The following is a 22,607-nucleotide window of genomic DNA, read 5'->3' as shown; positions in this document are numbered from 1 at the left end:
GTCAAAGCCCATTTGATTGTGCTGCCGTTCTTAATCTCCATTTCTGCCTCTTCAAAAGCCAAGTCTCCCTATAGCAAAATATATATATATATTTTGCTTTCTTGTGGGTCCTCCTTACATTCCTTCTTGCTTTTTCTTTCCCCTCTAGGGACAGGCTTCCTGATACCTGAGTCTTTCAGTGACGTGAGAATTCTCCTGTACTCTAAGCGTTTTCTTTCTTACCAAGGCTAGAAGGCAAGGGCACTTGTTAAGTAAAGTTCTAGGTACCTGAAGCAGTCCCTCTCATTGTTGTACACACCGAAGACTTTCTCTGAAATCAATATAGCTGGAGGCTTTTTGTTCTTGGTTAATGAGAATTTCATTTGTCATTAATGTACATTTGAAGAGACAGAATTCGCCCTTGACCTTACTTTTCATGCTGTCTTAGGGAAGAGGGATACAGAGAAAGTTCAGAATTTGAGAATTTATTCCTTCGTGACAGGAATAAATAACATCAGATTAAAATATGTTAAGCAGTTGTACAGGTAGTCCTCGAATTACGATCACAATTGAGCCCAACATCTCTTGTTGCTAAATGAATTTTGTTAAGTGAATTTCACATTTGTTAAGTGAATGTTGTCCCATTTTATGACCTTTTTTGCCAAAGTTGTTAATTGAATCATTGCAATTGTTAAATTGGTAACACTGATTAAGTGAATCTGGCTTTCCCATTGATTTTGCTTGTGAGATGGTTGCAAAAGAGGATCACATGATTCCGGGACACAGCAACCGCCAGAAATATGAGTCAGTTGCCAAGCATCTGAATTTTGACCATGTGACCCTGGCAATTCTGCAAAGGTCGTAACTCTGAAAAATGGTCATAAGTCACTTTTTTCAGAGCTGTTGTAACTTTGAATGGTCACTAAACAAACTGTTGTAAGTTGAGGACTATCTGTTCTTTATTTGATGACATCCTTTCCCACTTAATTAATAAATACAAGACCCAGGGGAAAAAGCTGTATACCGCCTTTATTGACCTTACTGCTGCTTTTGATTCTATAGATAGGAACCACTTGTGGAGGAAACTACAAGTTATGGGGATGGACCCCAGACTTATTTTGTTGATCAGGATTCTCTATACTAATATGGCAATTAGAGTCAGATATGCAGCAAATGGGGCCTCAACAAACATCATACCGACAACTAGAGGAGTGAGGCAGGGCTGCCTGCTGGGTCCTACTCTTTTTAACCTTTATATAAATGATATCCCAGCGCAGCTGGATGATCTTCTGACGCACAGCCCCCAAATAGGCTCTAGATTTATTAACGTATTAATGTATGCCGATAACTTAATGTTGTTTTCTAGAACCCAAATAGGAATGAGGAGACTTCTTGACAAGCTCACACGTTACTGTACTGCAAACCACTTGACTATAAATGTAGCTAAATCAAAAGTTTTAGTCTTTGGCAATAAGAATAAAAAGCACAATTGGCAGATTAATGACACAAAAATTGAGCAAGTTACCCAATATACTTATCTCGGAATTGTTTTTTCCAGTGCAGGAGGTTGGATTCCGCACCATCAATACCTTTCTCAAAAGGTCAGAGCAGGAGCAAGCCTTGTATCCAAATTAAGTAAACGAATCCAACCAACCTCCATTTTACCTCTTCGTAAAGTCTTTCAGGCTAAACTTGTTCCGATCATGCTCTATGGTGCTGAAATTTGGGGTCTTACAGAGGCCCCCATATTAGAGAGAACACAAAATAATTTGTTAAGGAGGATGCTTGGGGTAAACAATTCCACTTCAGCTGCAACTGTCAGAGCTGAATTGGGACATTTCTCACTGTACACCTATACAATCACTAGGGCGGTAGCCTACTGGCTAAAAATGACCCAGATGGATGCCAGCAGACTCCCTAAAATATGTCTAGAGGAATAGCAGATTTCAAATCCTCAAAGGTATTCCTGGCTAACCCGGCTGTCAGAAATATTGAACCGATATGGCGTAGGGTTCCTGTTGTGTGACACACTGAACCAAGTTAAACAACGGATTAAAGTTATACATGGGCAAATGGACATGGCAACCCTTTCAACTAATCATTCCCTTAAACTGCTGACAGCAGTTAAAACAACTTTCACTCTGGAAAAGTATTTACATTTAGAAATGCCATCAGTGGAGAGACAGTTATTTGTTAAGTTTAGATTCGAACTTCTAGATACCAACGTTAGATTCGGCCGCTATCGGAAAATCCCGTATGACAAAAGAATATGCATATGTGGGGTAAACGTGGAGGACACGGCGCATATAATATTCGAATGTAGTCTCTATCAAGAAGTAAGAAAACAATATCTGTCCCCAATTATAAATAAATTTCCCCACTGGAATATAAGCCAAAAATTAGCATTTCTGTTGAGGGCTGACTCTCCTCCCCTGGTAAGAGGAATCACTCGATACCTTAAAAGAATGACGGCAATACGAGCCAGTTATATCAAAAAACATTTTATCGATTGTAAGGAAGATGAGCTCAGTTAGAGAGGAGCTAGCCTATTTGGGTCATCTAGTCTTGGCAACGTAGCTATTGAAATTTGATATTGTAAAATTTTAATGTCATCTATCATATATTTTTAGATTGCTATTTTTGTAACTGTTTTATCTTTTTCCCTTTTTCTTTTCTGTTTTGTTTGGAAAGGCCTTCGGGCTATTCAATAAACTATACTGTACTATTTGATGACATGTAAAGTGAATGCTTCCTTTCTTCCATTGTGGATAAAAAGGGGTTTATTGCTGAATTTTAACTCTGTACTTTTGAAACGTTCAATAATCAACAGAAATCTACAATAATTTACTTAATGTTGCATTCAGATTATGTTTAGTTGTCATTTCATTTTTTTTCTTCCAAGTGCTGCAGATTTCAGTGCCTTAAATCACCCTTCATTTTTTTAATACAATATCAGATGTACCTTTCTGTATTTGTTGTGATTAATGACTTTCATCAATAGTACTTATCATTTTAAGCATCTGTAGATTTTCTGCTTCCATATCATGAAATAAAAATCTTTTATGACACTGTTAAGTTATAATTTCTTTGATTTTAAAAAAAAACCAGAATGAATATCACATATTAGAGTGTGGTTGTAATAGATTTATATAGATTTATATAGACTGTGGAGCTTATTTATTTATTTATTTATTTATTTATTTATTTATTTATTTATTTATTTATTTCCATTTCTATACCGCCTTTCTCCAAACAGGACTCAGGGCGGTGAATAGCCAAAGTAAAAAACAGAACATACAAAATTTAAAAACAGTTTAAAATAATTAAATATTTTGGCCGTAAATTAAAACAACCGAATTTAAAATCAATTTAAAATTTAACTCAAGCCAGCCCAGCTAGTTGAAATAAATAGGTTTTCAGGGCCCGACGAAAAATCCGGAGGTCTGTTATTGTACGTATCTCTGGGGGGAGGTTGTTCCAGAGGGTGGGCGCTGCCACAGAGAAGGCTCTCCCCCTGGGGGTTGCCAGCCGACATTGTCTGGCGGACGGCACCCTGAGGAGGCCCACTCTGTGCGAGCATACTGGACGGTGGGAGGCTATTGGCAGAAGGCGGTCTCGTAAGTACCCCGGCCCTAAGCCATGGAGTGCTTTAAAGGTGGTCACCAACACCTTGAAGCGCACCCGGAAGACCACCGGGAGCCAGTGCAGCTCCCATTATAGGACCGTGATGGCAAACCTATGGCACATGTGGCATGCAGAGCCCTCTCTGCTGGCACGAGGGCTGTCACTCCAGGTCCGATCTCCGTGGCGTTTCTTTCATGAGCTTCTGTTTCGTTGTTTGCAGGAAATATCTTACCTCTTGCCATGCTGCTGGTATTGGGATGCCCCGCCTCCTGCCGGCCAGCTGGTCTTTGGGTCTGTGCTGTGCATGCGCACGTGCATGTCTGTGCATGCGCACATTAACACATATCCGTTCATGCATGCACATGTCCATGCATGCACACAATCATGTGCATACACCTCACAGTTTGAGCATGCGCGCGCACACAGTTTGGGCACTCCGTATCTAAAAGGTTCGCCATCACTGTTATAGGACATGCCATATAATAACTTTAGTATCTTTTAAGAATGAGAAAAATTAGCATTGATGTGACATGAACCATGTGGAAGAGTGCGTCATAATGGGCCAAAATCCCCCTTCAAACTGTTTGCCTCCTAAAGGCTTTGCATAACTACTTGAAGGATTATCTCATAGCAAAGAATGTGAGGTTATGTACTGAAAACATTCCTACTGGATAGCTACAGGACCACATCCCTGTTATTTATATTCTCAGAGACGTTCTTCCGTTAAATTTGCTTTTAATTAGAAAATTGTTTGACGGTAGCAAGTGGCTCCATTTCTCTAAGGAAATCACTCATAATTATGCATCTTCCCTTGTGCTGGCTTTGCATTACCTAATATTTCAGTTGTTTTATAGCTGACAAAGGACAATGTGAGATGCATTTTCGTAATTCTAAGACAGCTGCACTTGTTGGTTGCTTTTTTCGCTATATTTCTTATCTGTCTCAAGTTTGAGTCTGCGGGAATGGTCATGTGGGCCTAGCCCACAGATAAATAATGGACAGAGACAGTGGTGAAATCCAAATTTTTTTACTATCAGTTCTGTGGCTTGGTGGGTGTGCTGTGGCTTGGTGGGTGTGGTGTGACTTGGTGGGTGTGGCTTGGTGGGCGTGGCAGGGGAAGGATACTGCAAAATCCCCATTACCTCCCCACTCTGGGGCCAGCCAGAGGTCATATTTGCCGGTTCTCCGAACAACTCAAAATTTCAGCTACCGGTTCTCCGAACTGCTCAAAATTTCCGCTACCAGTTCTCCAGAACCTGTCAAAACCTGCTGGATTTCACCCCGGACAGAGAAGGAAACTCAGAAAGGATCCTCCCTACTTATCAGATTGTAAAAGGGGTGGTGGGAGATTTGAAGGTTACAAATTACTTAATGAAAAGTATACACACCTCCAGAAATACATACTCTAATGAGGTTTTATATAATTGAAATATAATAATAGGAAAGTCCTGCTGAATCAGTTAATATACTTAGCTAGCCCTGCATTCTGCTCGTAAAGTGTTATAATAGATATTTATGGGAAGCTTATAGTTAAGATAGAGTAGTTCCCCAGGTACCAATATGATTAATAGCCATTAGTAGCATAATCTCTCTGAACGTATATAATCCACTTTTAAACCTGCTGATAATTATCACTATTTTTGTGGTGGCAAGTTCCATAGCTTGACTATATACAGGGTAAATTACATCTGGGTCCTTCCCAAATTCCCTGTTGCTGTTTTGTTAATGACTGCATATACTGGTTGTTTAAAACTATGAATACTTTTATTCATCTTTGTATGGTTTCTATATCTTGCTGGCATTATGTTCTAATCTTTGAGTACCAGTGTTGCTTTCTGATTGAATGGGAAATTAACCTCATGCTTTGGTGATATTTGTCCTGGTGCTAATAACAGAATGATTAATTGTACAATTGTTAACATTTTTTTTTTTGCATTAAAGCTGTAACACGAGTACAGTGGGGCAAAAAAGTATTTAGTCAGCCACCAATTGTGCAAGTTCTCCCACTTAAAAAGATGAGAGAAGCCTGTAATTGTCATCATAGGTAGACCTCAACTATGAGAGACAAAATGAGAAAACAAATCCAGACAATCACATTGTCTGATTTGGAAAGAATTTATTTGCAAATTATGGTGGAAAATAAGTATTTGGTCAATATCAAAAGTTCATCTCAATACTTTGTTATATATCCTTTATTGGCAATGACAGAGGTCAAATGTTTTCTGTAAGTCTTCACAAGGTTGGCATACACTGTTGCTGGTATGTTGGCCCATTCCTCCATGCAGATCTCCTCTAGAGCAGTGATGTTTTGGGGCTGTCGCTGGGCAACACGGACTTTCAACTCCCTCCAAAGGTTTTCTATGGGGTTGAGATCTGGAGACTGGCTAGGCCACTCCAGGACCTTGAAATGCTTCTTACAAAGCCACTCCTTCGTTGCCCGGGCGGTGTGTTTGGGATCATTGTCATGCTGAAAGACCCAGCCACGTTTCATCTTCGATGCCCTTGCTGATGGAAGGAGGTTTGCACTCAAAATCTCACGATACATGGCCCCATTCATTCTTTCCTGTACACGGATCAGTCGTCCTGGTCCCTTTGCAGAGAAACAGCCCCAAAGCATGATGTTGCCACCCCCATGCTTCGCAGTAGGTATGGTGTTCTTTGGATGCAACTCAGCATTCTCTCTCCTCCAAACACGACGAGTTGTGTTTCTACCAAACAGTTCTACTTTGGTTTCATCTGACCATATGACATTCTCCCAATCCTCTTCTGGATCATCCAAATGCTCTCTAGCAAACTTCAGACGGGCCCGGACATGTACTGGCTTAAGCAGGGGGGCATGTCTGGCACTGCAGGATCTGAGTCCCTGGCGGCGTAGTGTGTTACTGATGGTAGCCTTTGTTATGTTGGTCCCAGCTCTCTGCAGATCATTCACTAGGTCCCCCCGTGTGGTTCTGGGATTTTTGCTCACCGTTCTTGTGATCATTTTGATCCCACGGGGTGAGATCTTGCATGGAGCCCCAGATCGAGGGAGATTATCAGTAGTCTTGTATGTCTTCCATTTTCTAATTATTGCTCCCACAGTTGATTTCTTCACACCAAGTTGCTTGCCTATTGCAGATTCAGTCTTCCCAGCCTGGTGCAGGTCTACAATTTGGTTTCTGGTGTCCTTCGACAGCTCTTTGGTCTTCACCATAGTGGAGTTTGGAGTGTGACTGTTTGAGGTTGTGGACAGGTGTCTTTTATACTGATAACAAGTTCAAATAGGTGCCATTAATACAGGTAATGAGTGGAGGACAGAGGAACCTCTTAAAGAAGAAGTTACAGGTCTGTGAGAGCCAGAAATCTTGTTTGTAGGTGACCAAATACTTATTTTCCACCATAATTTGCAAATAAATTCTTTCCAAATCAGACAATGTGATTGTCTGGATTTGTTTTCTCATTTTGTCTCTCATAGTTGAGGTCTACCTATTATGACAATTACAGGCCTCTCTCATCTTTTTAAGTGGGAGAACTTGCACAATTGGTGGCTGACTAAATACTTTTTTGCCCCACTGTATATCTGTTTTGCACACTTTGGTGAACTGATATGAGTTCACATTTCACAGCAATAATGGGAAGGAAGAGATCTTTCCAAAATATTGGCAATAGCATCATACACTTTTTCTTATAGTTCAGAAAAACAAGTAGCGCCTTTTAGAAATAAGCAGTATAAAAGATGCATCCATTTGAGGTTCACTTCTCAATATAGGTAGTCCTCGCTAATCAAAAAGCCACCTGACGTACCACTTACTGACAGTGCTTCCAGCAATCCCACTTGCTTTTGTTAAGTGAGGTCCATGCAGGTTGTTAAGCAGGGCCTCACATCAGTACGACTTCTGAATTCCTGCTGGCTTCCCCATTGACTTTGCTTGTTGGAAGTTGGCAGGGAAGATTGCAGATTGCAATCATGTGCCGGTGGGATGCTGCAATGTCTCTAAGGTCAAGGAGAGGTCATAACTACCACTTGTTCACCACTGCTGTAAATTCAAACAGATGCTCAGGGTATTGTTGAATGAGGATCCCCTCTATTTTTGCTTGAAATTTCTTATAAGAACAACATGAAATTACTAATCAAGTCACAACTACAATTATAGAGGGTTATTTTCTGAACCCTTTTGCAACAGATTTATAAGAGAAATAATGCCAGTTCAGATATTTTGCACAATAGATTATATACAACAAATTTTTGAAAATCTTAGATTTGGAATAATCTATTAAAAATATCTCAATAGTATGTTGCTTACATAAAATAGGATTTCCAATAGGCATACTGTAATTCTCAAATTAGTCTATATAGTGTGTAACATAATAAAACTGCAACTTACTATATAAAATATTATCCAGATCCAAAGAAATTATTATACACTATAATCCACCTGAGTGAAATTAAAGGGATCTCTTGTTAATGGCTACTGATTTATGAATTTTTGTTACTGCTTTGCAGATTTATTTTAAATTTGTTTTTATATATTAATGTTTTGCAGGATAAAGAAGGGGTAGAAGCTGTTTCAGTAGGGGCCATTCTTTCAGATTATCAACGAGTCCGTGTGGAAAATGTGTAAGTAAAATAAGACATTGCTTACAGTGTAAGGGCAACATGTCATACATGGCCACAGAGCTATTGATTTCTGTGGTGTGGGCTAGATCAGAAACGTTATTGCTTTTATGTCAAATAAGATGGCATAGTAATAACGTTTCATTAAATATTTCATTAAATGTCTAAATGGTCCTAAACATATAATTATCAAATCAAAAAGACTGAAGTCTTAAAAATGGGAATCCTATCAAGAAAGGGAAGATAAGCTATATGTTTCCTATCTTTTATGGGCTTTTGTTTTCTAACAATATAGATTTCATGAACTGAAGCCCATCCTTTCCTGTTAAATCTTGCAGTAATTTATCTAAACATATAAGAGTTGAAAGAAAACACTAAGACAGTTACCTCCATAACTTTAAATAAGGGTATTTTGATAAAATAAGTATGAAAATAATCCTTTTGTAATCTATTGTTACCTGTATTTACTTCATCTCCATTTGCTACATACTTTGCAATTTGTAAATTGTGAAACCTAAAATTGTTGTATTGCAGGAAAATTTCCTTCTTGTGGCTCCAAACTCTACTCGGTCAGTTTTGAGTGTTGTAAAATAAAGTTCTGAGTTCAGTGGTACATGGTTTAAGAAGATCCATGTGAATAACATGATCTGTATGAATAAATTTTCTTGACAAAACCTGAGTTTTGAATTTATTTAGTTTTGTGATTATATTCCATTCCACGGACTGACACTACACTTCTGTGTCACAATGATGAGCCCATATTTCAGCAGCTATCATGAGGCAGTAAAAAATTCTTGTATTATGACAAGAATTGTTGCAAATTTCAACTCTTGAAGCTTTCGTTTGTGCTGTCAGCTCGGGTGGAAGCCATCCTGCACAAAACCTCTGAAGAACTGTTCATAGAAATTTCTCTTTGAGTGATCTGTCAATTGTCCTTAATCAGTTCATCAACCTTTCTCATGTGTTCTTGTTGCTATCACACATTTTCCTTTTTGATCAGTTCTTCTTGGTTCATTGTTACATTTTTGGACCAGCAATGAGCAATACTCATGCCACCATAGTCATCACCATAAGCAACCTGCATTCAGCAATGAGTTTCAATTGAAGATGTACCTTGGGTAATCAAAGCTTCAAACATTGTACATTGCTTAAAGCACACTGATGGGTGTTCACCACAGGTTTCTGCTTCCCAAACAAGTTACTTTTTTCACAGTAACTTTCTACTAATAGAAATGAAAGAACAAATGCTTAGGAATGCACCAGAGGGACTTCAATGTTAAACTTGTGTAAATAATGTTGCTATAGTGGTCCCAAATTATTCTTTCTTTTGTGATACTATGAATGCATGTGAATTGCTTGGAAAATATTTATTTTTATTATTTGAAATCTTTTTATTACTTGAAAACTACATATGAAACTTATCTTCTTACACTATTATTTTAAGATCTAATTAGCAACTTTTGACATGGTATTGAAATGCTGTGGTGGTGTTTTTTTTGTCTTGTTCATTTTATTTTAGACAGTTGGAACTAATTGCGTGACATTCTGATATTTCTTTGTTATTCCAGTTTAGCCATATAAAATATATAATAATATCATTCTTTTATCTGATACATTGTGTGGATGTCCTGGGTATGTGAAAAAAAAGCCTAATCTATGTCAATTTACAAGTTTGTGGAAAATAAAGGTGATAGAATAGTATGGAATAATGTATGGTTATTCAAGTGAACCTCAGATGCTATACTTTATTATGAAAACTTGGTGGCTGAACATGGAGCTAACCAATTTTTTGGAATGGTGCAAACTGATTTTTCTGCTTACCTTAGAATTGTTACATATGCCTGTAACTTTAAGGACAACATACAATGTAGCAACTAAAGTTGATTTTAAAAAAAATCAATGGCTAGCCATTGACACTCCAAATTTCAGGTAGTTACCTTATATTACATATTACCAAGGCAGCATTGCTTGAATTAATTAAATGTGTAATGAGCACTCCTAGCCAAGTAAATCTCCAGAGGTTCGTGTCAGTCAGAAAGCACATAACATTTGCCTAGAATCTTTACTTCTAGAAAAGAAACCCCAGAGGGCATTTGGCTAAATTCCCAAATAAATACATTTCTGCTCACTCCGCTGAGGTTAGGTAGCAAGGAAGGAGCTTGCCGGAGGCTTTTTTTCTTCGTCAATCTAGTGAAATATGGGGCTACAGGGAAGAGAAAGGATAAAGTCTATCTTTTAAAGAAGGAAAGAATTACATCCAGATTTCTAGATGCAGAAGTATCTGGTTGAATGTGTCATTTCATTCTAAAGTGCATCTGTTCAGACTTTTGCCTGACTCCTTTCATTGTTATTTTCCTCTGAAACTCTGCATTTGTTTTGCCTGAATGTTCCTTTGCTTCTGATTACTCTTTCAATTAGTGTTGCCACTCTCACAGTGCATTCATGTTGCTGCTGTTGCTGCCCTACCCACTCCCTCATCACCCCTTCTCTTCCTCTTCTTTTTTCTCCTTTTTTTTTTCTGTTTTCAACTTTTAAAAGCTAGCATTTTAAGGAGGCCCTTTTTGTGCCAAGATACCATTGGTAAAATAACTCAAATACTCTTGGACTCTTCAAATTGAATACCAATTGCTGGGTGTTAGCTTGGGTTTTTTTTCTTTCTTTCAGCAGGTAGAGAAGGCATTGTCTCTCTATTAATCTTCTTCTGATGACCCTGATTGAAGGGGGTGGCTGGGTGGGTGGAAATGGAAAAAAAGCCAGTGAAAATGGATTTAACCGAAGAGCTATAATGACCTGAAAGTATTGATGAAGTGTGTTGTCATGGCATAGTTACTATTTAAATGGGATCCCATAATGTCATTCCATTTGTAGATGCAAGAAGAAATGCTTAATATCTACATGGTTGCCCTCTATATCTGCTATGCAAGTTGAGACATACTCCAGAACAACAGATTGTGAGCAACAGATTGGATAGGAGGTGTGGAGCAGAAAAAATTCATTGCAAGGGGAAATGTGTGGATTCAATGTTGCATTTAGCTATCGTTTTTTTTTATTCTTACTAATGTACACCTATTGTAATTGTCTAAATTAAGCAATGTTGCTTAGAGAGTTAAATGATCTGTGTTTACTTATAATGACACATCCATCTTTTCTTTCTGTGAACAGTTGTAAAAGGCTTGCTCTGCAGCCTTTAGCATACCTGTGGCGCCAGAATCAAGACAAATTGCTGAGAGAAATTATATCCTTGAAAGTTCAAGCCATAATAATAAAAGTAGCAGCTATCGGTAAGAATTCAAACTATCTCTACTAACTGTGGTGAATCTACTTTGTCAATAAGCAATCAATACCATAACATAGCCACAGGAATGTATTAATCTGTTTTGTAATTAAAATGTACTCAAGGGCAGAAAACTGCATCAGGAGTAAGTGAAGTATGAAATATATCTATATGAGGAATGGAATTTCAGTTGCACAACGTTATGTCTAAACAATGAATGGATCTACTCAAATATTTTTAATACCAGCTAGTGAAAAAAGTAAAGAAAAATCATTTTGACTTTCTTCACTACATTTGCACAGAGTATGTTTTTCAAGAAAAGTTCATTTATAGAATAATCATTTCCATTATGCCCATAAGAGTTATACAAATGCTAGAAATTGGACCACTATTACCATAAATCATAGGCGCTTCTAATGAAAAGAATTAAGTAAAATCTTTACTAATATCAATCAATAAATGACTTTGCATGATCAAAGAGGTATTTTCCTGTTCTATCTTGAGATAATCTGTTCCTAAATTATAAAGAAAAGATATTTATTACTATCCAGGTTTGTCCTTTCCGTTCTGTTCAATCCAGATTTAGTTGTATGTTATTCTGTTACTTTCTTTAGGTACATGGTTCCATTGTAGCATTCAGCAAAGTTAATTTATCACTTGAAAAATTATTCAAGGGCAGTTGGGTTTTGCAGTTTAAAGAATAATTGTACATAGGAAAAAATTTCAGTGGACTCCAGAATCACCACGGTGACTTTCATTGACAAAATTGTGATTTTCACATTGAACTGACCTATTGTAGAAAATACTTTGGCCACTAAGATCAGTCCAAGCAGAGTATTAATAACTTCAGGCTTACTGAATGGTATGTGGTTCTCTAACTACACAAACTGATGAGAAATAGATTAATAGCCAATACATCATTTCAGAATTACAGTCCTTTCTATAGTATTTCACACAAAGTTATTAGATGAGATCTTGGGTGTAAAATTTGATAAAAAGAGGTTTTTTACTTTTGGGGTCAATAGGGGTTTGTGGCCCATTAGACCAAAGAATAGCCAATCTAATAGGAAAGAATCTGTTCTACATGAGTGACTAAAGATACATTTCTGATAAAGTGCACAGTATAATTTTGGTGTGAATTAAATCATATAGTCAACTATGAGGTGAACTGTTTTTATAAGAATTTACCTTGTTTAAAACTTGGGATACAGAAACAGAAAACATTTTATTTTAAGATATCTTGGAATAGAGTCATTATACAACTAAGTATATTATATAATGTTATACATTATACAACTAAGCTAAATATAAGTAAGTTATGGCTGGTTAGTTCAGCAGTCCCCAACCTTTGCGGCTTGGTAGCCTGGCTGGAGGGGGAAGAGGGGAACTGGGCTGTGTGAGTGCCAGGCTGACGCAAGCACACATAATCCTTGCTCAAGTGGTGGGCCAGCGTGCAGTGTGCGAGTATCCGCTGCTCGCGCAAGTTAAGTTGCGCATGCATGCACGAACTCCAGCCAGCCACTCATGCGGCCCAATTCCAAATAGGCCACAGCCTTCCACTATTTTTGGAAATATTCTAGGAAAGTGCAACTAGTTCCGAATTGGTGGTCCTTTGGTGTGAAGACAAAACACATTTCTTTGCCTGGGAAATTTAAAAAAGTTAAATTATGCTGATGCATTCTTACTGCTTTCTAAAACTTGCTTCATTATTTTGTTGTTTCTGTTGTATTTAATACTTTGCTAATTGTAAACACTGGTCCACCTGGGAAAGAATGTCTTTAAAAATATTTTTAAATTAATTATTTTTTCTCTTTCAAATTTTGGTCAATGAGGATCAGTTGGGTTGTTAGTTGGCTATTAATGTCTAGAATGTTCTTATGCTTAAGCCCAAATTCTACAAAATGCAAGTTATCACTATATATGCAATCCAAAACCCTTCCTTTCTTCTTCTTCTTCTTCTTTTTTTTTTTTTAAAGGGAGGGAAGAGAAATAGGCAGATTCTGAGTGACAGACAAAATAACTGCAGGGGCTATTTTGCCAGTGACCTGTGTCATCCCTTAAGTAAGATAAACTTGTCTTTGTACCTCACTAGGTTGGAACAAGTTAGAATGTGCTTACTGATACACAAAGAACCTTCTGTGGCATTTTTTTCTTCAGAGCACAAATACCATAAATAGTTGTAGATAGCAATTAGATAGAAAACGGCTGCCTCTTTTTTTTTCTTTTTTGGCTAAAGGTAGAAAGAAAGATCTTATCAGATTAAATTTCTCACCTGCCTAGGGCAGCAATAATTAGACATAAGCAAATTTAATGGAGCTTCTCTGCTCCGGAGGGCATACCATAGTGCTTTAATAACAGTGTGCTTTATTAAAGGAGGTTTAAGGAATGATGGCTGTTTAACATATCGAATGGCAGACAAGTTAAGGTATGGGTTACCATTTTACTTTTAGATGAATAATCAAAGCTGCTTTTAAACTAAATTGCAGTAAATGTGTTTGGAATAACCCATTTAAAAGGCTGAGTAGTAATGCACATTAGATGGCGTGTTGCGCTGATATGAAAGAAATCAGTGAATATGTAACTTGAGCCTGACATTTATCAACCCTGGTGTGCTCCTTATAGCTATGTTTTCCATTAGTTTAATGGCATTGGTAGAAAGGTGTAAGATTGTAGGCAACATATAATTATACAAGTAAATACACATTAATTTCAGAACACTCTTTTCAGTTGGCACTTATAAATTAATATCTCTGGATGATGACTTTCTGACGAGGGCAGTGGGTTTTCCCCCCCCTTACTTTTCCTTAATCAGAAATCCTGCTGTAACCTCTGTTTCCTCATAATAGTACAGAAGTTTACTTCATTAAAGGATTCAGAGAACTGCTGTTTCTATAAGGAGAGGTATCTACAATGAATAGGTTTTGTCTCTGTTACCATTTATTAAAAGAAATCTATATATAAAGCGAAAACCACTCACGCATTAATCACAAAATCTCCAGAACCGTAAAGCCTACAAACTTGAAATTTGCCACGTATGTTCCTCTTGGCTTCTAGGTGCTCACTAAGAAAGGATTTTTCGAAATAACTATCAGAGCATTAGTATTTCCTATATTATTATAACAAGCTCTGATGCTAATTAGTTAGACATTCTACTCCCCCTCCCAACTTAAAAATAACTCTGGAGAGAATGGGATAGCATAAGACAGGCTTCTGTGGGGCAAGCCTCATGGAGAGAAGGGGCTAGAAAGCCTGAAGAAGAGAAGGGGATAGGAGAGGATCTGTGAGGCCAGCCTGAGGGAGAGAAGGGGAGAGAACAGGGTCTATGGGGCCAGCCTGAGGGAGAGAATGGGATAGGAGAGGATCTATGGGGCCAGCCTAAGGGAGACAAGGAGGATAGGAGGGTCTGTGGGGCCAGCCTGAAGGGAGAGAAGGGAGTAGGATAAGAGAGGCTTCTGTGGAGCCAACCTGAGGGAGAGAAGGGGAAAGGAGAGGAGAGGCTTCTGTGGGGCTAACTTGAGGGAGAGAAGGGGAGAGGAGAGGCTGATCGTAACTATTCATTAATTTTCAAACTAAGTGTCGATTTATCAAGCCCAAGCACATAGTTTCGTAGCGAAGCACAGGCGTCCAGCTAGTAAGTAATGAAACAATGATTGTGCTTGGCCTATCAACCAGTTTTGCATGTATAGTAATTTTTATAACCTCTGTAAATTAAGCCATTATTTGTAGGTCTTATATTCCAATGAAACTAAGAGAGGGTGGGAAAGACAAAAACCCATTTTTGTTCACACATGAAGGTTTAACCAATATGGTCTATCAGTAGCTCCCCAAATTAAAATGAACTGGCAGGCCGTTAACAATATAGTAAAAAAAACAATCTATTAGAAGAGGCAGCACCTTAAACCAAAGGGGGAAATTGGTTAAAATTCAGAAAATATGATTTTCTGTAAAGATATGTTGAATGGCATCTCAGTGGTCTCTGTTCAAGGCCCTGTGCTATTCAACATATTTGTAAATGATTTGGATGATGGGTTAGAAAATAGGATTATCAGATTTACAGACCACAGTAAAATAAGGCATAGCAAACATTTTATTGGAGAGTATCAAGATCTAGCCTTTACAAGCTGAGACATTGGGCAGAGAGAAGCAAAGGATGTATCAGCAGAGACAGTTGCAAAATCCTACATTTGCATAGGATTCTGTTTCTTCCCAATGATTAAAAAGTTATGTAGGAAAAAAAATGAAACCATTAGTATAGGATGGGGAGAACTGTACTGACAGCAACACATGTGAAAATTTGTAGTCCTAGACTGGAAATCAGGAGGCATTTTCTGACAGTGAGAGCAATCAACCAATGGAACAGCTTGCCTTCAGAAGTTGTGGGAGCTTCATCACTGGAAGCTTTCAAGAAGAGATTGGACTGCCTTCTGTCAGAAATGGTGCAGGGTCTGCTTAGGTGGGGGGTTGGACTAGATGATTTACAAGGTCCTTTCCAACTCTGTTAATCTGTAAAACCTCGAGATCCCTTCCAGATCTATTCTAAATCTAAAATCATACACTGTATCAACGATGAATGAATTCTTTGTTTCTCTTTATTCTCATTTATTGGACTTGCTTAGAATATTGCATCCAGTTCTGGGCATCACATTCAAAGAAGGATGTTGACAGAACCAAGTGGATCAAGATAGTTGTCTTCATATATCTAAAGGCTTGCCATACAATATAAAAGACAGAAATTTTCAGAATTGTTTCAAAAGATAGGATATGGACCAATATGTTTCAATTATACGGAAATAGATGTAATCTGTATATCTGGAAAAAAATCTTTATAATAAAAGCTTTTCAACAATAGAACAGTCTGCCTCAGGAGAATAGATTCTCTTTTGCTAGAGATGTGACCATCTGTTAGGTATGCTGTAGTAGGGGATTCCTGCACAAAAGGGAGTCCCAAAGCATCTTCCATTTAAGCAGACAGTAAGATCTCAGCTAACCTGTGATCCTCAAAAGAACAAGAATTTTGAAAAAGCCTTTTATTTGTGGTGCCTTGAGAAACAGAACTGGAGATAAAAGAGTGTGACTGTTATCATTACTTGATAATGCTTGTGTGTTTGTACCTGAAAAGTAACTGACACATATTAATAACAAGTCAGTGCTTTGAAGTGATGCTCAAAGAAAAAGTGCAAGTATTAGAGGAGAGACTAAAAACACCTTAATTCATAAAAGAGGAAGGAAATGAATTAGTTCAACTAAAGGGCTGACAGAGGAAGTGAATCAGAAAAAAGCAATCTAAGGAGGAGAATTAGTCAAACAGCTAGACCAGTGGGTGGCAGTGACAAGAGGAAGAAGAATCATGAAAGATATTCTACAATGCTGGAACTTAGAATGAGTGTTTCCTCATGGAAAAAAGAGACTCTGAACTTTCAAGGGAAGAAAAAGTGATACTGTTGATCAGAAGGCAGTAACATAGTTATTTGAAGAACAGAAGGAATGCAGCCAAAAAAAAAAAAATAAGATGAAGAATTGTGGTAATTAGCGACTCATTGTTATGAGGGACAGAAACAAACATGCTGACTGGAGCTATTGTCTCATGAAGTGTGCTGCCTCCATGAAGTACGGATTAGGATGTGAAAAAACAACTTCCAAGATACAGCAACTCCACTGAAAATTATTTCTTTGTGCTCAAATCACTGCTCATCGATGTAGGGATCAGTGATATTGCCAAGAAAATTATAGCCATATCAGCAATGATACTCAAGAATGTGATTTCTGGAAAAATGTTACCTGGATTATGATATGCATCTATTCAAATATTGAAGTATGATTACTTCAAATCTTCCTCCATCATAATTTATTTTTCCTCTGAGAAGTAATCAGAAACAACAGTCTTTCATTTCTGCATGAATAACATAGTAGTCCAGTTTTAATTCAAACACTTGGCCTAAGAAGATCCTGAAAGTTTACCAAATTGTTTTACTCTTTTAAATGGCAAGTATCTTCAACTCAAGTGATTTTCAAATGTTTCTTTCCTCTTGCATCCTCTAAGGATATTCTCTGCAGCCTGAAATATCACGACTTTTTGATGCCTTCTGTCACAATCCTTCTATCTGTCATACCAGCTTATCATCCACCCACACAATTTTCCATGGTGTTTTCGCAACCTATCATTAGATAATTTTTTAAAAAATCTCTGCTTTTTGGTGCTGTTGTTCACCACCTACACAAGACCGAGATCTCCTAATGAATCTGATTTTTGCCCTTTATAGTGTAAAAATGAACATGATGGTTCTTTTTCTAACTGCAGTTCCTCTTCAAAGTTACCTAATAGTTCAACTTAATGCAATAATTTTTATAACAAAACCTAAACTGAAAAATAAAACTAGGCCTGCAACATACAGTATGTATTCATTATTATTATCTATCATACAGGGAATTTGGTCAGGGAATAGTATTTGTCACTTAAAACAAGATTATCAAGTAGCCAACTGCAATTTTTCAAGATCCTAACGCAAAATACTGGGAAATTTCAATTCATTCCTCAGAATTATACATTATATATTCTCCCTAATCAGTCATAGGAAATGAAATAAGCATTGTACAGCTTACAGGTACTGGAAAAATGGTTTGCGTGTGAAATACTTCAGTCACTTCTAGAACAAATTTTCCACCCATTACTCAGGTGAGCTGTTGTTTGTCATCTTCAATTACTACAGTTGGACTCAGGATTCAGAAAGTAAATGCATACTTTTGTTGCCTCACTCTCTGAGCATAAAGATATCATCACAGGATTGGAAAAATATCCAGTGCCATTGGCTTTTGCTGACATGATTCAACCTCTGAGAATACTGTAAGAGAATATTGACAGACTGTTATCTCTGTGTCTGTCTCTGCATATTAGAATATTTTGCAGCTCTCATTGGAATAAAATACTGTAATAATGAAAAGGAAATAACTAATATGAATACTTCTAGAGGCATTATAATTATGATTTTAGTTTCTAAGCTTTGGGTTCTTCAAATCTCCAAATAATGTATGTAGGATTGGAATCACTGTCCATAGCTTTATTTTGCTATAATGAATCCAATTTACATTTGATTCTAGCCATGGAATATATATTTTCAGATCTTGCTTTCACAAAGCAGCCATAGCACTAAGATTTCTAAAATGAAAATTCTCTTAGTGGTCCCACTAAAGAGCTTTGTTAAATTATAGGCATGGTTCAGCTTTGATTTGATCAATCTAAACTTGGAATGGGGTTTACTTTTATTTAATTAAAGAGAAAAAGCAAATAAAAGAAAAACTTTATTGAAGACAAATCTTGAATAAATACACAGTTTTATACAATAGTTTTAGTAAAGGATTACGATATATCAATCATTCCTACATAGGCTGTAGATAAAAGTAGTGTCGAGCCTCGGTTGGGTCTCGCCATCACTAGGGAGGACGACGAGGAGGGGGCAAGCTGTTGGACTCTCCGGGGGCGTGTCATCAGCTGTTTGAGAAGTCTTTACCACCCGCACACAAAACGAAGCAAACTCTTTCATCGGAGATGGGGGGGCCATGGTGTTTGCAGATGACTCTGCCTTGTGCTGTAACAGAGGCGCACTCCTCCTACAGGCCAGCTTGAGGAAGGAGGGATGATGTTGACTGTTTGATTGTTAATTGATTTATTGTGCTCCTCCTTCAGGCCAGCTAGGGGAAGGAGGGGTGATGTTAACTGTTTAATTGCCACTTGATTTATTGCTGTGTATATAAAAGGCGCTACACTGCGATTGCGTGTAGCGCTAACTTTAAACCTTGTTTCCGGCTTGTGCCTTTCTCCTGCCTGTGTTTGCTGTGCTGAACCTAATTAAAGGATTGCAACTGCTTTATTCCGTTCTGGTGTTGGCTTGTTTCCAGAGCAGTTGGGTGGACTGGCCGAGAGAAAGTTAGCGCTCCCCCACTCACCAATTTCAACTGCCTACGTTCCCTAGCTGCAGTCCGGCGAGAAAGGCTGTCGGTGATGGCAGAAGGGACGGCGCTGGGTGATTCGGAGTTGGAGGTCCCTCTAGAGGCTGACGTGGAGGAGGTGGTTGTGGAAGAGGAGAAGCTACAAACTGCAACCCCTCATCAACCGGTAGTCAGACCAAGCTGTGCCAGCCACGTGAGGAGGACTGTGTGGAGACGGCTGGTGCGCAGAGTCAAGGGCTAGACCCTTCGGGACAGGTTTCCAGTGGGGGCTGGTGGCCTAGTTCTACTCATACCGGGCCCCAATGGCCATCTACCCCCCCATTGGGTCCGTCATTTAGAGGTTGGCGGGAGAGACGTTTGACAGACGAGGAAGAGGCGGATTGGGGCTATGATAATACAGGGCCTGAATCCAGTGCTATGGATGCCATAAGAGATCGGTTTGGAGAAGGGAGTTTCCGGGACGCCCCGTCTTGGCAACCCTGGGCCGCTGGGGCGGAACCGTTACAAGGCAAGTCTTGGCAGGATGAGGGCCTTTCCAGGCCAGAGGCTCGGTTTCGCATTGCTAGCCCCAAATTCCGAAGGGAACAGGAAACAGGAAAAGGAAAGGGCCAATTCGAAGACCGGGACTACCACCTGCCTAAGAGGGAGGATAGTACCAGGGGCTCCGAACAGCCATCGACCAGAAGAGAGGTAGGAGCTGGAAGGTGGGCACAACGTCCTGTGGGGGAACGGAGGCCCGTTGGAGATCTGAGGAGAGATGGGGAGAACAGACCGCCTGTACCACCCCCAGCATGGATCCCGGTTCCTGGGATGTGGGCACCACCTCCAATCTGGGGCTCTCCTGCACTGCAAGCCACCTTTGACGGGAGCCCAGACCGTGTGGCGTTGTTCTTAAGCCAGGTGGTTAGTCATCTAGACCAGTATGGTCGCTGGTATCCATCACAATGGGCCATGGTGGTAGCCATTACAGCTGTGTTAACCGGTGATGCAGCAGACTGGGTGGCGGGATTACATAGCAACCATGCTAGAGAACTAGTGGACATGGGTAGGTTCTTGGAAGCTCTCCGGTCTGCTTTTGAGGATGACTCCAGTGTACTAATTGCGGAAGGAGATCTTGTAGCCCTCAAACAGCGGGGTGTTCCTGCAAAGGACTATGAACGTGATTTCCGGAAAATTGCTAGTCGCTTAAGGGACTGGCCCGAACGGATGCTAGTCCAGCAATTTCGGATGGGGCTGGATCGTGAGTTACGTCAAGCCTGTGCGTACCGAGGCCTGGCTCCGCGCCTGGCTGTTTGGTTTAAAGCTGCTATTGAACTGGACATTACACTCCGGGAGTTTAGGCCTCGGTCGGAAGTTAATGTGAGACAGAGACGGGTTCCCACGGAGAGGGCCTCAGAAAAGCTGCCAACCACACGGGTTCAAGTACCTCCGCCCAGCAGCGTCCTACCTGAAAGGTCTCAGCGACCGGCGTTTCGTTGTTTTCGCTGCAATCAGATAGGACACAGAGCGACTGAATGTCCTGTACCTCCGGTACGAGTACAAACCCGAAAGCCGGCTACGGGGGTAGCGACCAGAGGCCAACCACGGCAGCCACAAGAACGTACCCAAGCACTTCAAGGACCAAAGTCCGTCGTAGATCATCAGGTTCGTGATATTACACCAACCACTGTGGCGGGGAGATTCCCGGTGGTGTCAGGGGACAGTGATGACAACGAGCCGGAGGACACTATGGTGAGCAAAACTGTGTTCCCTTTTGTCATATCTGTGGTGCTGAGGAATCCCCGAAGCACAACGGGTTTTCAGTATGGTGCTTTAATAGACACTGGATGTACCCGTTGTCTGGTGCGGAGAAGTGTGGTGGATGCTCTGGGCCTACAGATAAAAAAGCTAAAAGTTCCTGTGAAGTTCGAACAGATGGACGGGTCATTATTGGGGGGGGGGGCGCCTGCTAACCACGTAACTGAACAAGTGTTGTTGGTGATAGGTGAACATCAAGAGTCCATCCAGTTTATTGTGGTTGAAAAAATGATAGAGCCAGTTATTCTGGGTCTCACATGGTTAGATAAATGGCAACCTCACATCTGGTGGGAGGGAGGTTATCGTAAGCTTAGAATCCCTTTGGGACCTGCTGTCCCGTCCCCTGCTTCTTCAGTGGGACAGTCGAATGAGGGACAGGGCAATAGCTGTGCCTCCACAGAGGTGTTGCTTACACCGGACTTTCCTATTGTTTACCAAGACCTTTCAGCCGTGTTTAGTGAAGAGGAATGCAAAGTACTACCCCCCCCCCATCGGACTACGGATTGCGCTATCGAGTTGGTGCCTGGGGCTAAGTTACCGAAACCTCGGATGTATTCCATGACCCAACAAGAATTATCCGAGTTACGACAATATATCGACAAAAATTTAGCTCGAGGTTTCATCGTCCCTAGTAGATCTAGGATGGCTGCCCCAGTCTTCTTCAGGGAGAAGAAGGACGGTGGGGTTCGGTTATGTGTTGACTTCCGAGGTTTGAATGGAGTATGTATAGAACATCTATACCCCCTTCCGCTTATGAAGGATTTGTTAGCTGCGCTATCTACAGGATGGGTATTTACAAAACTCGATTTACGGGAAGCGTACTACCGAGTACGTATCAAACAGGGCGATGAATGGAAGACCACTTTTAACTGCCCTCTTGGTAGCTACCAATATAGAGTTAATCTGTTTGGACTTCAAGGCGCTCCAGCGGTGTTCATGCAGCTTATCAATGAAGTTTTGCATGAACATTTGTATAGAGGAGTTCTTGTTTATTTAGACGACATTCTAATATATACGCGCACCTTGGAAGAACACGTTGTGTTAGTCCGTCAGGTTTTAGAGAAATTGTTAGCGGCTAAACTGTTTATAAAGCTTTCGAAATGTGAGTTCCATAAGTCGAAGATAGATTACCTCGAGTACAGGATCTCAAGCGATGGGATAGAAATGGATCCACGTAAAGTCCAAGCTATTGTTGAGTGGCAAGCACCGAAAACCAGGAAACAACTCCAAAGTTTCCTTGGTTTCGCGAATTTCTATCGCCAATTCGTCCCTGCATTTGCCGCTATAGCACTACCGTTAACAGACCTGTTACGCACTAAATCTCCTGTGATAAAACCAAGACCAAACCAGTTATTGCAGTGGACAGCTCAATGTCAAAGTGCGTTTGAACAGTTG

The 22,607-nt window shown here is 39.7% G+C and overlaps 1 protein-coding gene across 1 annotated transcript in view; it reads left to right on the top strand.

The window, feature by feature from the left end:
- DPH6 (diphthamine biosynthesis 6) overlaps nt 1-22,607 on the top strand; it is a 235,670-nt gene that overhangs the window by 44,550 nt on the left and 168,513 nt on the right. The window contains exons 4-5 of the mRNA XM_034417936.3: nt 8,127-8,200; nt 11,360-11,478. Of these exons, the coding sequence (XP_034273827.2) occupies nt 8,127-8,200; nt 11,360-11,478 (193 nt within the window). The remainder of the gene's footprint in view (nt 1-8,126; nt 8,201-11,359; nt 11,479-22,607) is intronic.

Source organism: Pantherophis guttatus, chromosome 1, assembly GCF_059756535.1.
Source record: "Pantherophis guttatus breed Tessera chromosome 1, ASM5975653v1, whole genome shotgun sequence".
NCBI classification, from domain to species: domain Eukaryota; kingdom Metazoa; phylum Chordata; class Lepidosauria; order Squamata; family Colubridae; genus Pantherophis; species Pantherophis guttatus.
Note: the sequence above shows the minus strand (reverse complement) of the source record. Positions and strands in the feature narration are given on the sequence as shown.